Source organism: Mandrillus leucophaeus, unplaced genomic scaffold, assembly GCF_000951045.1.
Source record: "Mandrillus leucophaeus isolate KB7577 unplaced genomic scaffold, Mleu.le_1.0 Scaffold148, whole genome shotgun sequence".
Classification (NCBI taxonomy): Eukaryota; Metazoa; Chordata; class Mammalia; order Primates; family Cercopithecidae; genus Mandrillus; species Mandrillus leucophaeus.
Genome location: NW_012101454.1, coordinates 2,844,738 through 2,863,031, shown reverse-complemented (window position 1 = coordinate 2,863,031; position 18,294 = coordinate 2,844,738). Strand labels below are relative to the sequence as shown.

The window sequence follows — 18,294 nt, the reverse complement described above, 5'->3', positions numbered from 1 at the left end:
GTGATAGAGTTGGAACTTAAACAGGCACAACTGACTTGTTTGTTTATTTGTTAAGTAGACACCTGGCTTAGACAATTAGGATAGCATCAGGACTTAGTAGTAGGATAGCATCAGGACTTAGAATGTACACAGCATCACATTTAGTGAATGCTTGTTGAAATAAAATTGATTCGCTTTGTTCAAGACACATAAGGAACCCTCACACAGTTCCCTCCTGCCCGCTGTGAGTCACATTCAGCCAACTGCCACCCAGCACAGGGCTACTCACTTTCTGTGAGTGAAAAGTAGCTCTTATAAAGGGTTGGAGTATTAGAACAATAACCTACTTATGAGCGTCTCAGTCTCAATTTTATTAATGACTTATTCTGTGACCTGAAATGGTCACTCAAGTGGACTTTCTATCCTACTTTGCAGGTAATGAAAAGGTGGCAGATAACTGTTGTTGCCTAATAGTCTTAGTATGAGGACACTAGGCTGAATGAGGTATGTAGGCATTATTCAGGAACACAAATTTCTTGACATAACTGTGGACTTCAAAAATTGTGAAGCTGAAACATTTTAATCTCAGGATAAACCCATTATTTAAGCTAAGGTACTTTTGAGAACAAATATGATTACTTCATTGAGGTATTCACACCAGAGTATTAAGACATTTTGGTTTTTGAAAAATCCATGTGCTTTCATTCTTTATCAGTTGGATAGTGTCTATTATAGTTAAGACTAGTCTATTAAATAATCTTTATATAAAATGATTTTATAGAAAAACTATTAAAATAAATGTCTTGCACAGAAAAGTTATAATGGGACAGAAACTATTATTAAACTCATTTTCAAGAATGATTCTCTATAAGAAATACTTTGTATGACCTTTGTTTGTGTAACCTTGTCAAGGTTACAGGGTTACCTGGACAATTCAGGTAACATCTCGCTGCTCCTCTACGCTATAAATAAGAATAGAAGCTATTTCAAAGAATTAAATGTGGTAACACGTGTATGTTAGCAGAGCAGGACACACAACAATCATCTGATAAACTTTAGCTAGTATTATATTCTTCTTATTATTATTGGCACACTTGAGGTATCAGTTGCAGAATACGTTAACAGCAAGATAAAAGCTCTGAACAATCTCATATTGTTTTGTTCTACCATTAAGTTTCAAGTTTCCCTCAATTCATCTCTATCGTATCTTCCTGAGAAAACAGCAGAATATAAATAAGTTCAATCATTCTCCATCTCAAACCTTATAAGACTCTCAGAAAAACCTATCTGATCTCTAGCAAATCTATACCAACATCATGCACACAAGCGTGTGTGTGCACACTTGCACACAGACGTGTGCACGTGCACACCCACACAAAGCAACGTGTCATTTTTAGTGAGATTCTCTATGAATTTCAATAACCATCTATAGATAAGGTTCATTCTTTAAATTATATTTTATGGCAAGCATTGCTATAAACAATAGGAATGTTGCTTAAAAGCATGAGCCTAGCAGGCGGGCCGTGTGGTTTCAGGTTTCAGCTCTACAATGTACAATTATTTATCTTTTCTAATCCTTGGCACCCTCATCTGTAAGACCTGCTTTATAGGAGAAAGACTGTAGTTAAATGAGGTGCTGCATGTAAAACACTCAGTGCAGGGTCTGTCACCTTGTCAATATTCATTAAATTTTAGCTATTATTACTCTTCATTACAGATGTTGTATTTTTCATCTCCAAAAGTTCTATTTGCATCCTTTTTATATTTTCCATTTCTCTCTTCTTAAGGCTTGTGTTTTCTCTAAAATTTTGAGCACATAGAGAATATAATAAGTGTTTGAAGTCCTCATCTGTTAGTTCCGTCATCTGTTAGTTCCGTCATCTGTTAGTTCCCTCATCTTTGTCATTTCCCAGTCTGGAAATACTTTGGTCATTAAACTGGTGCAATCATAGGACTCACCTTGTTTGCTTCTCTTCTCTCAGGGATGAGAGTCCTGTGCTCCCTACTGTTCAATGTCTAAAAATTGCTATTTCACATTTTTTGTCCGGTTTTCTAGTTGCTCAGGGTGGGAGGATAAATCCAGTCCACGTTACTCCATCTTAGCCAGAAGTTGAAGTCTTTGGCTATTATTATGTCTGAAAGTCAGTCTTACTTATAAAGCGGTCCTCAACTGTAAGTCAGATTAAAAGGAGTAACAAATGTGAGACATTACAGACGGTACAGGTTTGTGTATGTGGTTATAGGATGTTATTAAATACATGTATCAATTTAAGCATGCACCATTTTCTTTTTCTTTTTGTTTTTCACTCCTGAAAACATTTGATCTTTGAATTATTGACACTGGGCCAATCTTTATGAAAAGCCACAAGTTAGGAAGCTTTCTATAATTTAAAATCCTGCTTAAGATGTGATTAAGGATTTTGTGAATGACTTGGTAAATTAAAATTTTCCTAAAAGAAAAAAATTTGATTTTCTTTTGTTTTTTCTGAGCCATGCCATCCTCTGAATATTGAAAATTAGATTACTCTTACATAAATACATTGCAACTGTAATTGAACAACCTATGAAGCTGAAGTATTAAGATCCTCCCAGTGCAAGGTTTAATTTTTATTACACAGAATCATACTAATATTAAGCATTATTACATTGTTTAACATTAGATGAATTCGTAGAAAGTGTGTGTATGACAGAGTGTGTGTGTATAGGAGACCCAGGAAGAATATGCACACATGACAGGGAGAATTAAGCTCAATTTCTTGCTTAAATAAAGATTTTATACTTGTTAATATGTTATTTAATCTTCAGGCTGAGAATTATAAATCCATGAGGGGAAACTGAGGAATTCAGACTTTAAAAAATGCCCTTGAAATGAAATTTAATCACTGCATTTTGAGACACATAAAATATACTACAAAGTGTGAGATATCTCTACAAAATTTTTATTACATAGAAATCATTCAAATGAGAAACACCTCCTAGATTCGCAAACTGTAGTATATATGTCTAATAAAAATTACTCTTAAAACTTACGTTTCCCCTTTGAAACATTTATTGTTCCTGGAGAAAGCAATATTTTTTTCTTATTCCTAAATCTGTCTTCTATTAAACTAGGGAGTTCTATAAATCAGTAATAACCTTTTAGATATCAACCTCTTCATAATTATGTCCTCCAAATCCAGGTAATTATTTACATATTTTATACAGAAATAAATAGGAGAAAACATATGTTCCATTTGATTGGGGGGAGGTATAAAAATGTAGATTGTTTTTTCAGCATTTGTGACGTTTGGCTTTACACTCTTTTATATTACATTTGAATAATTAATTTATTTCACACAGAGAAACAAATACATCAGATGATGCTATGCAGTTCTGAAGGAAGAACATGTATTGCCAGGTAGGAACTGTCATGGATTGTTTCAATATATGGCTTTCATTAAATATAATCCTCTACATGAGTTAGTATACCTTGAGTGTACTATGACTATGATTTTAACTATCTAACGAGTCAAAATGAATGTTTGGTTTTAGTCAAATCGAGCTCTGGGTATTCTGATGCTTTTGCTGTATTTCTCAACAGGAAGTGGGTAAACTTCCAAACAAGAATGATCTCAGATCAAGAAACAACACCAGCATCTCGAAGGCTGTCTGTTTGTACAATGAAATGACAGCAAACAGAGAGGCCTGCAGCTGTTTTCCTAGATGCCTACTCTGGGTGCCAGCCATCTGTGTTCATTTAGATGGTGTATGTGTGTGTAGGTAGGTGAAGGGAGGGGGAGAGACAGATCTCAGGTTGCAGGTCTGAGTGTGGTCTCTGATACAGAATGAAACCTCTGCCTGGTGCCTCTCAAACAAGACCCTCATCTGCTGGTCTCTCCAGAGAAGTAATTTCACCAATACCAGCTGCAAGGGGTATGTTTTGTGTTTTCTTTATTCAAAGTGAAAGATGTTAAACAGAAATTTTCAGAAGCACTTTTGTTTGGAAGAGGGGAAAGGAAGATCACGGGAACTGGAAAACATCCATGAAATTAGCCCTAAATCATGGCCAATACTGATCATTTCCTGACAAGCTGTCTATCAACCAAGCCACAACAATAGTTTATTCAAGGTCCTCTGGTGCTGACAGTGATAGAGTATTGTTAATTAAATGGTGGATATTTTTAAATTTTAACTTTCATAACTGCAGTAGTGGCTAGAACAGCACTCTACTATCAGGAGTCCTCAAAATGCATTGTTAATGTCTGCCTTACAGATTGCATTAACAGGAATTAGAAAAATGTCAGTTTGAAGTAAAGTCCCTGAGAGCTTATTTGACTCACCTAAGAGCAGTGAAAGAGAACAGAAAGTAGAGATGCTTTCAGTCATGTTAGCTCCACATTTGGTATTTATTTGTGAAAAAGTCTATCTAAATACAATGTCTATAAATAGGAGATGGAAATGAGCTAATTTGGCTGCGTGATTTTATTTATTCATTATTCATAACCAAAAAATTCTGGTTGCCTTTAATTAATGTTATATTTCACAACATTTCTATGGCCTGAAATATCATTAGAATATTCTTCCAATGCTATTCTCCCGCCCTCTCTCTTTCCCTCTTACTCTCTCTCCATCCCCTTCTCTCTCATTATCTCTCTGAGTTTTTGTAGCTCTCATTTATCTGACCTTCTGTGACATATTCATAAAATTTCACAATATTTCTATGGCTTGAAATATCATTAGAATATTCTTCCAGTGCTATTCTCCCACCCTCTCTCTTTTCCTTTTGCTCTCTCTCCACCCCCTTCTCTCTCATTATCTCTCTGAGTTTTTGTAGCTCTCACTTATCTGACCTTCTGTGACATATTCTGGTCTTAAACTTGAATTGGTCAATGTTGTGATTTTAACACCCATGTGCTAATGTAAGAGGAGGGCATGCCAGATTCTGGGGTTAACTTTCTGGATGTCATGTCTGCTTACAGAAAAATGATTTGTATTCCCAACTTAGTGTCAAATTATCCATTTATGAAATTATTATAAGGTGTAAAACTGTTCCTCCTAAGCCCTTCTCAAGGAAAAAAATCTTTTTATTAACTGGACGAAAAAGCTACTTGAGAAAAGCTCCCAAAATTTATAGTAGTAAGAACATTTCAAATTTCTTAGAATGCTGTGTTTCTAGGGTTTGCATGTAATCAAAATGCTTAGGAGAAGAGCAGGAACACTTATTAAGTATTTTACATATTTTGAGAATTATTTAAAATGAGAAACAGACTCACCTGGGTAGCATTTTGCCTTGAAAATTCACTGGCCCGAGTTTGTACGCCACAATGCAAAAGATGCATAAGGAACTATTTAAGCTGAACTCTTTCTATTCTGGTATTTGACAACCACTACAAGAGATTTCTTCCTGGGTGTAAAGCAGTTTCTTCCTAAGGACTCTGATAAACTCTGTCTCTACCTTTTGCAATTTGTGTCTTCCTGTTACTCTGTCTTATTTCATGAGCCAGCAAGCACATATCTGTCCAGACTCTTAGGATTCTCACAAAAAGTACAGGACAAAGATCCTATACTCAAGAAGCTTAGCATGTGGTTAGGGGGAAGCAAAACTAATGTAGGAAATAAAGGGAGAACCTATATGTTTTGAAGAGCAATAGGAAATGGTTTTGAGAGATTAGGTGAGTAGAAAGCAATGGCATAGATTAGGGAAATAGCTTGGCTTATGAGACTAACACTGAAGAGAGCCCTTCCAGTAGAGAAGAAGGCAAGGAAGACATGTAAAATAATGTTGCACAGATGAGAGGGAATCAATTCATTTACTACCTTGAACTTAATGTCACTGTAGATTCTTGAGTGGGGAGTGACATGATGAAGCAGGTGTTTAGGAAAATCACTCTGACAATGATATTGGAGGTTTGGTAGGAAACGGTCTGGAAGCATGGAGCTGTATCAAGCAGCCTTTGGAGTGATCCACAGTGATCAGACTTGGGCTGAGGTTATGGCAGAGTTAATGAAAATAGCCCAATCTTGAGGATACTTTAAAGAAATAAACAATAGTATATGACAGACTATAGGAGAAGGGCACTGGTAAATCATCCAAGGTGACATCATGATCTCAAGCTTGGAAAGCTGGAAGAACGCTGGTATCACCCAGAGAAATGAAAAAGTTGGTAACTTGGATAGGAAATGCATTTTCAAAAAATTGTAAAATGTATTTGAGAGTATGGTAGCTTCAATTAACATTCATATATATATATGTGTGTGTGTGTGTGTGTGTATATATATATATAACATTCTAGGCCAGGCATGGTGGCTCATGCCTGTAATCCCAGGCCAAGGTGGGCAGATCACTTGAAGTCAGGAGTTCGAGACCAGCAGGGCCGGGTCAACATGGAGAAACTCTGTCTCTACTAAAAATACAAAAATTAGCTGGGTATGTGGCTCCAATCCCAGTTACTCGGGAGGCTAAGGCACGACAACCACCTGAACCCAGGATGCAGAGGTTAGAGTGAGCCGAGATTGCGTTACTACACTCCACACTCCAGCCTAGGAGGCAGAGTGAGACTCCATCTCAAAACAAACAAAACGTTCTAATGCTCTAGCATTCTTACTTTTGAATATACAGCACAAATAATTGAAAGTAGGGATTTGAACAGATATTTGTACATCCATGTTCACAGAGCAGCATGATTCACAGTAGCCAAAAGATGGAAACAACCAAAATTTCCATTAAAGAATGAAGGAATAGACAAAATGGGGTGTACACACACACACACCCACACACACACCCACACACACACGAATGTTATTCACCCTTAAAATGGAATGGACGAGGCATAGTAGTTCACACCTGTAATCCTAGTACTTTGGGAGGCCAAGGCTGGTGGATTGCTTGAGCCCAGGAGTTCGAGACCAGCCTGGCTAACATGGTGAAACCTTGTCTCTACAAAAAAAAAAAAAAATTAGTCGGGCATGGTGGCGCACACCTGTAGTCCCAGTCACTCAGAAGACTGAGACAGGATGATCACCTGGACCTGGGAGGCCAAGGCTCCAGTGAGCTGTGAACACACTACTGCACTCCAGCCTGGGCAACAGAGTGAGACTCTGTCTCAAAGTGAAAGAAAGGAATGAAGCCCTGATACATGCTAAAACATGGATGAAGCTTGAGGGCATTATACTAAGTAAAATAAGCCAGATACAAAAGGACAAATATTGCATGATTCCACTTACGTGTGGTACCTGTAGTAGTCAAATGCCTAGAGACAGGAAGTAGATAGAGTTTATCAGGGGTTGCAGGGAGAGAGGAATGGAGAGTTACGGTTTAATGGGTACAGAGTTCAGTTTGGACAGATGAAAACATTCTGGAGACAATGGTGGTGACTGTTGCAGAACAATGTGAAAGTACTTAATGCCACTGAAATCTATACTCAACAACAGCTAAAATGGTTAAGTTTATGTTATGTATATTTCCAAATAGAAAAATGAGTGTCATAAAAAAAAAGGCCATGTAAACACTGAGGGCAACCCAAATAAGGGCTTCCAAGAAACAAGTGGAATCTGTACACCTGAATTCAAACTTAGGAACTGCCACTTACTAGCTGTGTGCCTCTTTTTCTTGTCTATAAAAGGGTACGATGATGAGAACTAAAAGAAATAACATGTAGCACTCCTTTTGTACTTGGTAGGTGCTCCATAAATATCAATTTTCTTTACAGTTAAAAAAATTATCCTTTAGTTTGAACTTTTTCCCTGGACAGAATTAGACTTCAGATATATTACTGTGGATCTTTCATGCCAGAGAATAACTTCAAAGAAGAGGTGCAGCCGCTGTCAGAGAGCAAAGACGTGCCTGGCTCATGCAGGAAGGGCACCTCTTTCCTTACGCAAAGACTGAAAAACAGGAAAACGTAGCAGTAAATATGGGACTGCCTTTGTCTGGCAGCTTCCCTTCCTGCCTGTGCCTCTAGCCCAAATCCCAGAAACATCTGTCACATACACTTGACTGTGTTTGGTTTTTATCTTAAAGAATCTTTATGACTAAATAAACTAATAAGACGTGAGAAAACTTTCAAGTTCTCAGAAAGTTGACAGTTTGCTCAGAAATGCCCTGATGATTTCAGTCCTCTCAGTTCATTGGTAGAGAAGGAGGTTCAAGGTAGAAGTAAGACAATGTCACATTAAAAAGCTACCACTGCCTCTGGTTAAGAAAGAAAACTGGAAATTATCATAACTATTAGCATGTGGTTAGAAAGAATTTTTAAAATATCATAAATGTTACAAAAACACTTAGATATTTTCATGACTTGTAAAACATTATCATGTTCCTGATTAATATAAGAAGAAATTTTTTTAATCAAAAAGGATGTCAAAGCCAGAATCCACTGATGAGAAAATACTTCCAAAAATCTAAATAAGTAACCAAACCTCTCTGCTTTAAAAGAAAAAAAGAGATACCTCTGTAAAGCAGATGCAGCAACACAAAGCGAGATACATGAATTTAGACATTCATTACATTTGTATACCCCACATCAGTATACTTAAAAACTGCAAGTAATCTCAGAGATCCTGTGTGCTAGAGCTGAGACCAGAATCCAGGGCTCCTAATCCTGAGTTCAGTTTTATGTTCCACTGTATCCACTGCCACTGCAGGGGGTCACAGAGTGATCTTCAAAGAGTGATCTTCAAAGAACCTCCCCCATATCCAATATTGGCATAATGGATCCAAAATAAAGCCATCTGGACAATTTTGATTGTGATCCTGAGATGCCACCTCATCCAAAATAAACCTCACTCGCTCTGATTTCCAACTGACTGACAATCCACACCACACCTTCCAATGTGACCACATGTGGCTTGGGCTTGTGGTTTGCATGTGAGTCCACCCCCACGCCGACCCCATGAATAATCACCTCTCCAACTGAAGTTCAGACGACAGGCATCCTGCCTCCTGCTTTACATCGCAGGCATTTTAAACAGACGCCCCTGTGGTCTTAATTCCTGGAAAACAATCATTTACACTGTACAAAACTTAAAACTCTAGGGAGGCGGTTAAGTAATTTAGCATTTTTGTTTCATGTGAAAATATTATTTCCAGTTCATAATGGGAAGTTCAAAAACATTGTTTCTTATCATTAAAAGCTCTCAGAAGTGTGTAATCTGGGCTATTTATAGGTATGTTCCCTATAAAATGCCCTGAGGAACAGAATACAGGTCTTTCTACAAAGAAGTACCTTCAATATCTTTTGTTGTTTGAGGAAAAGGTCTTTAATTTAGAGTTGAATAGTCATAGAGATAAACACTTTAAAGTCCTTGGAATCTGCAGTTAGTTTAACAAGCTTTTAAGACAAATGAGGAGTGTTTTTTGTCTGTAATGTTGTGATGACTGTGAATTGGAAGTAGAGAGTATACGGCTCATCCATTCAAGAAATTTTTTTTCATCCCATTCTGTTCCAGACTCTTCAAGGCAGTTGGACACACATGGATCTGGCCCTCAGGGATCTTACAGTCAAGTCAGGGTTCTGTACAGGATTGAACAGTGTCTCCTCACAATACCCCTGCACAATTCATGTCCACCAAGAACCTCAGAATGTGACTTTACTCAGAATTAGGGTCTTTGCAGATACAATTAAGGCCTAAGTTAAGAAAAGGTCATACTGGATTAGGGTAAGACTTAAATCCAGTCGTTGTCATCCATATGAAAAGAGGAGAGGGCTCACAGACATAGATACACACGGGCCATGTGCATGTGAAGGTGGAGGCAGAGACTGGAGTGATACAATTACAAACCAGGGAAGGCCAAGCATTGCTGGCCACCGCTGGAGCTACAAGCAGCCCCCTCCCAGGAGCCTTTGAGGGATGGTGGCCTGCCAACACTTTGAATTGGTTCTTCCAGCCTCGACAACTGTGAGGGAACAGATTGCTGTTGTTTTAAGTCACTCAGTTTGCGGTGATTTGTTACAGCAGCCCTAGCAAACTAATATAGGCTCCATCTTCAAACAGTCTGATTTAATTGGCCTGGGGTAAACTTAGGCATCAGTATTTTCATGAAAGCTCCCTAGGTGATTCTAATGTTTTAGAACCATCATTCTAGATTGGTAGCTTTCAAAGTCTTCATTAGCATCAGCATCAACTGGGAACTTATTACAAATGAAAATTCTCTGGCCCCACACAGGCTTCCCAAATTAAAAATTCTAGGGGTAGGGCCCAGCAATCTGTAGCTTAACAAGCACTCCAAGTCATTCTGATGCCACTAATGTTTGAGAACCATTGTTCTGGTTGATAGGGGATCCAGGGAGCAATGGAAAATAATCAGTGAACAAGAATGGAGCAAAACCAATAGGCAGGCATATTTTAGAAAATAAGGGAGGAGTGTTCATGTGTTCTCCTGGCGGCACAGTGACAGTACACCTGAAAACCTCAACATCATGCTTGGTGTTGCTTGGAGGTATGTGTACAGTCAATCATCTTCCAAGTGCAATTTTTGAAGACATACTATTTTTAAATGTGAGGGTGGCCCTGACAATTTTCTTGCTATTCAGGTCTATAGCCACCCAGACTCTACATTAAGATTGTATCTGTACGCACATCCCAGGAGGCAGAGGAGGGCAATCTGAACACCTCAGATGAAAAACTTCATTGAGGCCAACTTCTTTTCATTCAATTATTAGAAAACTGGCTCCCTTTGCCACTCTTACCCACAGCCCAAAGAACAAAACAGGCCAATACATTTCATTTTGGCATGGAATTATGCTCTTTGCCAGAATCAAGCTATGTGAGGCTACAGTAACCACTAAGGATGGGGTAACTGGAAATTGTCCCCCTTGATGAAAAGCCTTGGTAAAATCCACATGGCTGGCAGTTGATACAAAAGAAAATATTAGATGTTATTTTTTCAGAGATGAATGGTTTAAGAATCCAATTTAAATATTTTTATTTGTTTGCTTGATTTTCATGCTCCTGACCTCAAGCAGAAAGGCTTCCCTGGCAGCATTGACAAGATTCTTTCTCAAGTTGCTTGCATTGTAGTCACATATTCAGCTCAGCTTTCTCTTATGCCTTTATGGCCATAGTATTGCATTGTCAACTTAAGGTACCATTTCCACAAGCATCTAGGTAAAAAGTACTAATTTTTCTTACAACTCTTTCTCTTACTCGATCTAGATTTAGAAACTACCCTGACAGAAAGAATTAACTTCTCATTTCTAACCAGTACAAGAGAAATTATTAAGTAGACCAAGTTTGTCTTTGAAGTCCCTTTCCGTTTCTTTTTGGGGTGCTCATCCCATGCACCCAGTGCCCAAAAGCAGACGATTGCTCAGGACTCCCATCTAATTGGAGTGGTCCCTCATTTTTCAGATTTTTCTTCTTCTCTCATGTCTCATAGTATATTGGTCTTGTGGATTAAGAAGACCATGCTCTCCCTTGGTTAACAATAGGGATAATGGGTTGATGATTGCTATTTGTTAATTAGCTGAGGTTACCCTTACTAGATAAAGTAATATTTTAACCCACATGAAGTACAGATATCTTCTTACAAGAGGAAATGTGAATGATAAGAACAGCAAGCTCTTGCAGACATAGCTTGGGGACATCTGCCTGGAGTCCTTACAGAGTTGCCCCAACTGGCTGGTAGCTCATTGATGTCAAAATCAGCTAGTATGTTTGTTAAATGAAATGTAGACTATTGCACTCCACCCTAGACCTTCTGAATCAGAGTCTCAGTGCTTGGCACTCAGGACTCTGAATGTTAACAAGTCTCCTGATTATTTTTTGGTACACTGGAGATTGAGACTCTCTGGTGTCATGGAAAGATCCCCACATTCAGAGTTGGCAGGCCTGATTTTTAATCTCATCTTCACCATGTGCCATGTAGTCCTGGGCAAGTCGTGCCTCTGGTTTTGGGATTTAGTTCCTTTACTGTCACATGCAGGTAAAAATACTTGCCATGTCCACCTTAGAGAAGAGTTTTAAGGCTCTAATGAGTTAAAGCCTCCAAACTGCCCTTTGTATTACAGGGCTGGCACTAGAGTGAGGCGAGTTGGACACTCACCTTGGGGCACAAAATTAAAGGGGGTCCCAAAAAAACCCATAATCAAGATAAATGATATTTTAATGCAATATTTTAAAATAAAAATTAGTGCATAAAAGTCCATAATGATCAAAACGTCAACACTTGTGATGTTTTGGGTTAGTGTTACTAATTTTTTTCCTTTGGCCTCAAATTCATAGTATAGCATGGCATTGTTACTAATATTTATTTTAAAATTTGATGTTGTGTTTACTGTAGATATTTTGCACTAGTTTTGATTTTTAAAAAGTGCTTTCATCGAAATATTATTTTCTCGATTAATTGATTACTGTGTGGTACTCCCTTAAAATCTGCACCTTGGGTTAGTAACTCACTGGTCTCTCTCTAGTCCCAGCCCTATAATCTAGAATAGGTTGTGCAGATGCATGTTGTTTTTACCAGGCTTGGACTCTCTCAGCTCCAACGTTTCCTCAGATAGTTGCATGATCACGTCAAAAAGCCCTGCTGGCATCCTAGCTAAATTCTGCCTGTTGAATGGTGGGAATGTGGTCCTAAGAACATAAGGCAGGCATAGGCATGCGCACCATGCTTTTCAGGGGCCTCCCTCTCCCAGGGGCACAGAAGAAGAACTCTTCATTGGGATATTTGGTGTGAGAACCAGTTTAACTGGTGTAACTGGAAAATTTGCCTTTGTTTAAGGAAGAACTCCTCCTGCAACTACACACCCATCCCAGAAAAGTTTGGATTTGCAAGTTGCCTCATGTGTAGCTTTTTCTTTCAAAGGCTACTATTATGTACCAAGGTTACCAAGTCCTCTTGTGCTGGAGGCAAGAATAAGTGACACCCAGATTGGGTAGCTGGTAACCAGGGGGTGGAATGATTAAAAAGAGGCCTGGGGGTCGGGGAGAGGGGTGATCTACTGAGCAGAAAGAAGCCCCTGCTCTTACGCTGCTTTTGGTTTCCCCACCTCACTCAAGGAGGCTGCTTAAAATCCAGTAATGAGAAGACACAGGGCCAGGTGGAACAGGTGCCCACCTCCTCACCTCCTGCCAACCTGAAAGGTCTAGGATAATACCTTCAACTTCTTTTATAGGACCCCAACGTTTGTGCAGTGTTTGCTGTACAAGGAGGAAAAGTGGGAAGAAAGCATGGCATAAAAAGGGGGAGGAGACCCAGCATGAGAAACCCAGCTCAGCAGGCCAGAGGACCCTGGATCCATGAGAGTAAGCATCCGGCCTTCGCAAAGCAACAGATAAACTTGGAGATGTCCAGCTCTGGAGTGACAACAGAGCGAGCCTGGGTGTGCAGGTAAGCAGATGACAGCCACAGCAGGAAAAAAAAAAAAAAAAAAGGGTAGAAAAAAAATTAACTCTGTAAGTCTTTGACACCAGATACTAAAACTAAAGACCAACCACATTGTGACATTCTCAACCATGATCTTTACACAGGATATTTTCCTTTCTTCCAATTCTTCCCTGGTCCATACATAATTATTTTTAGAATAAAGTGTTATACAGCTTATCACATATCAGAAAAACCTTGGTGGCTGTGGTAAGTTAAACAATGTCCCCCTCACCCCCTATAGAAAGTCCACATTATAATCCCTGTATACTGTGAACATGTTGGCTTACAGAGTAAAAGAGATTTTGCAGATGTGATTAAGAATGTAGAGATGGGAGGCCAGGCGTGGTGGCTCATGCCTGTAATCCCAGCACTTTGGGAGGCCGAGGCGGATGGATTACAATTTCAGGAGTTCAAGACCAACTTGGCCAACATAGTGAAACCCCATCTCTACTAAGAATACAAAAAATACAGGGCATGGTGGCATGCGCCTGTAGTCCCAGCTACTCAGGAGACTGAGGTAGGATAATCACTTGAACCCAGGAGGCAAAGGTTGCTGTGAGCCAAGATCACACCACCGCACTCCAGCCTAGGCGACAGAGTGAGACTCCACCTCAAGAAAAAAAAAAAAAAAGGAAGGTAGAGATGGGAAGATTAGCTTGGTTTATGTAGGTGGGCCCAGAGCAATCACCAGGGCCTTTATAAATGGAGGCAGGAGGCTCAGAGTGAGTAGAAGGAGTTGAGAAGATCAAAGCAAGAGGCTGGAGGGATTGAGAGAGGGGCTTCTAGAAGTCGAAAAAGTCAAGGAACCCCCTGAAGCCTTGAGAAGGGATGCAGTCCTGCTAACACCCATGTTTTAGGCTTCTGACCTCCACAACTGTAAAAGAATCAATTTGCCTTGTTTTAAGCCACTAAGTTTATGAAGATTTGTTACAGTGGCAATAGGAAACCAATACAGTTGGTAATGGGTTAACACTGGTCATTCTGACTTTAAAAAATTTTGCCTAGACTTAATAAGCAATGACCTTGTCTTGCAAGTAATTTGGTGGCAAATGTTCAAAGCTGGCAAAACATTTACTTAGCTGTGTATTTGGAGGACCTCAAAGTTTGTTTGAGCTGAACATGGCATAGTGCACAGGCCTGACACTTTGGCAGCACCCAGGTCAGTGCTATATACTATGAGGCATTTAATAAATGCTTTTTGTCAGTCTCAACAGGAATAACAGCTGACTGTGGGTTATGGTGTTCCCATTTCCACCAGGGTAAGACAATTTAGAAAGCTGGATTCCAGAGACTTGAATCATGAAATCTAATATTTACAGCTCCACCTCAAGAAAAAAGAATTGGGCAAGGAAATGGAACAAAGATATAAATGGATATAAATGAGTAACTTTTCTATATGGTGAGAGGATTTTTAAGGATACCAATGAAATGGAGTCATTTGGAAGAGTTAGGATTTGGGAGGCACTTTTTGGTAAGTGAGTGGAATAACTCCTTGTCAATTCTATGCTGGCTTCTGCATCTACTTGTGGCTGTGCCTTTTCTGTTCATAATGGTTATGGCACTGATGTGTTTATACTTTCCAGTGGAGTCGGAATCAACAAGGTTTATACACACACAGATCATTCAAATCCATAAAGCCATGCCTGTGATTCTCTTCAGGTATTTACTGACTTAGAGTGAGGCACATGTAGCCACACTTAGCATTTTACCTTATGGTTTCTGGCTGTCTTCTCTGGTACACATGAAGAGCCGCTCATTCATCTTCACAGTTAGAGAGATGCCACAGTTTGATGTGTCTTTGAAAAAGAACTTCACCCTATAGAGAGTTAAAGTCATTGTGGTAGATGAAGTTGAAAACAGGCATATGATTTTCAGATTCCTTTCTGAGCAGCGACCACAGGCAGGAAGGAGAATGTACTCAGTGGCTACATGAGTACACTCTGTAGGGCATAACCTCTGGACCTATTCTGCCAGCGATTGCATCCCACATTGCCACTTACTAGCTATCTTTTCTTGGGGAACTTACTTAACATTTGTACCTCAGTTTTCTCATCTCTAAAATGGGGATGATTGGATCTACCCCACAGGGTTGTTGTGAAGATTGCATAAGTTAATATGCATGAAGTGTAATCAAATGATTCCTGGCCCACAGCGTTTATCATTCTTCTTCATGGGTCCCTGACTCTTCCCATTGCTCCACTGAGCCCCGCACCATCTTTGTTGCCAGCACTGTGAAGATTGTTCTTGCCTGCCTGGCTGCCATTTGGGTGATCTCTACAATCTGGCCCCAGCAGAAAGAACTTGCTGGCAGCATATCAATAGCAGAGATGGAAGTCTGGTCATATGGTGTCCATATCTATTGAAGTAATCATGCTGATACCAGTTATCCCTGGCTCTCTGTCTTCAAGGCACATGGTAGAACTATACTTCCTAGCTTTCTGTGTGGCTGGGTGGGTCACATGACAAGTGCAGACAGATGAGTTATGATTAGAAGCATTTAATTGTTAATACATATTCTAGTGGTCTTTCCTTCCGCCATCACAACTGATGATGTTTCAGACAGTGACTTCTCCATTATGCTGGTTCCAGAGTGAAAATAGAGCCCAGCAGAGTCCGTAGCTGATACAATATGGACATGTAGGGTGAATAAGAAAAAGCTTTTGTTGGGTTTAGCATCTGAGTTTTGATGGTTTGTTACTACTGCAGCACATCCTTACCTATGCTAACTAATATGATTATCATTGACTAACCTGACAACAGAAGAATCTTTCCACTTCTGCTGTGATGAGGAACAGAGTTTTACCTGTTATATCTTAATATTAGATAGCAGCAGCCTCTGGAAATAATTCTATCTCTACCACTTCTTACCCATGTGGCATAAAGCCGGCTACTAAACCTCTCCATATTTCAGTTTTCCCTTTTAAAAGTGGGAATAAATAAGACCTTTCTCGTGGAGTTATTGATCAAATGAAATAATTAAATAATGAGTATTTAAATTTTAAATTTAAATGAAAAATTCAAATGAAATAATGCCTATGGAGTATTTATTCAGTCCATAATATCCTCAGTAAACAGTAGTTGGTCTTACTAACACAAAGGAAATTGACAAAGCCATGCCATTTTTCCAAAGCAGTTTCTAGGACCATATGATCTCAAAAAATCCCAGCTTTCCACTGTAAATTTGAGCTGTAAACAGGTTCATCCATTGCAATGGCCTGTTCATCCTTCTTGTTAGAGTTTAGCTATCAGTCATCTTGTTGCTGAGAACAAAGCCAGCCCAGTTGTTCGTAAGCAGGCCTCTACAGAGACAGAAACTGTCTTGTATTTATTTGAATATCCTCTACTGCATCTAACACTGTGCCTCAGCTATATTTCTGGATCTTTATTTGTTTTGAATGCTTCTTATGTTAAATTTCTGCCATCTCCATTAGGAAAACAATATAATCCTTCCTCCAACGCTCGTGGCGTAAGCCTCCATGACCGGGCAACATTGGCCCCCATGTTTAAAGAATGTAGTTCTGTAAGGTTGGTTGACCATCTGACAGGAAATTCCTGCACCAAATGGTCAGTCAGTGAAGATCTCTTTCCATCGGTAACTTTATCAAGAAAGTAAGATACAAGACTGTATGTAAGGTATATTCTCCTATGTGAAATCAAGGGACAAAAAATAACTGGAAGGAAATATTCCAAAATGTTAGCAGTAGTTTCTCTCAGAGTGTGATGTATACATTTGGATGGGTGATATATAAAGTACTTTTCATACACCTGGGCAAGAGATGTTTTAGAGGGCTCCACATACCACAATCACCCACAAATAAATGTAGTAAAGAACACACAGATGCCTTTATCACTCAGGATGTGGCACTCAGAGCTGGTCCAGCATAGTCTATAACACTTAACATCACTCTCATGACCACACTGTTCAGGACCTAGGGAAATGTACCTCTGTATTTCTTCCCTGTATCCTTAAAAGAAAAGCTGACCTAATTTGAAAGTTGATAAAAATCAGGGATTATGACGATGTTCCTTCAGAATTCTTGGAGGATGTAAGAGAAAAATAGTACTGGGTTATGAGAAGAACAAAACTTACCAAATTCCTCCCTGAAGATAACATAAATGCAATAGATTCTTTTACAACAAAGTGTCATTTCTCAATAATGCCAAGAATCCTTTTTCATGCTTCTCTTCTTGTTCACATTCCTGGTTCCCATGCTACTCAATTAGCATAATATTCAGAAAAGTTGCAGATGGTGATTTAGGAACACTTTGTAATATTAACATTTCGTATTACCCTTAAATTTGCATGCATGCATCATATGTGTATCATGGTACCAATTCTTTATATTGGTAACTAGGTGGACATAGAGTGTTTACAATGTGAATAGTGTTAAATTAAAATGTTAATATATGAAATGAAATTTTGGCATATATTAATTATAACTTGAATTTTACCTTGTAAAGTTAATAGATCATTTTGAATATTTTAAAAGACTTTTGTAAACATATAGAAAAACTTTTAGATTTTATTTTTCTATTTAATTTATATATTCTCATTAAAATATGTTTAAGTATACTTTGAATATAATTGCAATTTTTAAAGCCTTCAGAGAATTACAATGAGTTGAAAACAAATTATGTAAACATATTGATTATAACAATGAAGTAGTTTTTCTGAAATAATGGCAAGAAAACTTAATTGGTGGAACAAATACAAATTTATAAGTTATGTATGCATTTTATTACTCATTCAACCATCACAACCCATAGATAGAAAAGCCAGATGTGTGCAATAATAACTTTAGCAGACATTTTGCCAGCCCTCAGATATATAAAAACTGTAGCTTTACATACATCCTTTACTTTTTGTCACTATAAGGTATATTTGTCAAGGTAGGAGGATAAAATATATTTTATGTAATAGTTTATAATAAAGAACTAAAATCCCCTCCAAGTGTCAGCTTCAACAATCC

General features: G+C 38.6%; 1 protein-coding gene across 1 annotated transcript; it reads left to right on the top strand.

Moving 5' to 3' along the window:
• Window positions 1-3,364: 3,364 nt before the first annotated feature.
• On the top strand, window positions 3,365-15,559 carry LOC105535575 (chromosome unknown open reading frame, human C7orf76). The gene is made up of 4 exons (XM_011974700.1): window positions 3,365-3,376; window positions 13,074-13,288; window positions 14,644-14,670; window positions 15,496-15,559. Exons 1-4 carry the CDS (start codon window positions 3,365-3,367, stop codon window positions 15,557-15,559), a joined length of 318 nt encoding a protein of 105 aa, XP_011830090.1.
• Window positions 15,560-18,294: the final 2,735 nt, after the last annotated feature.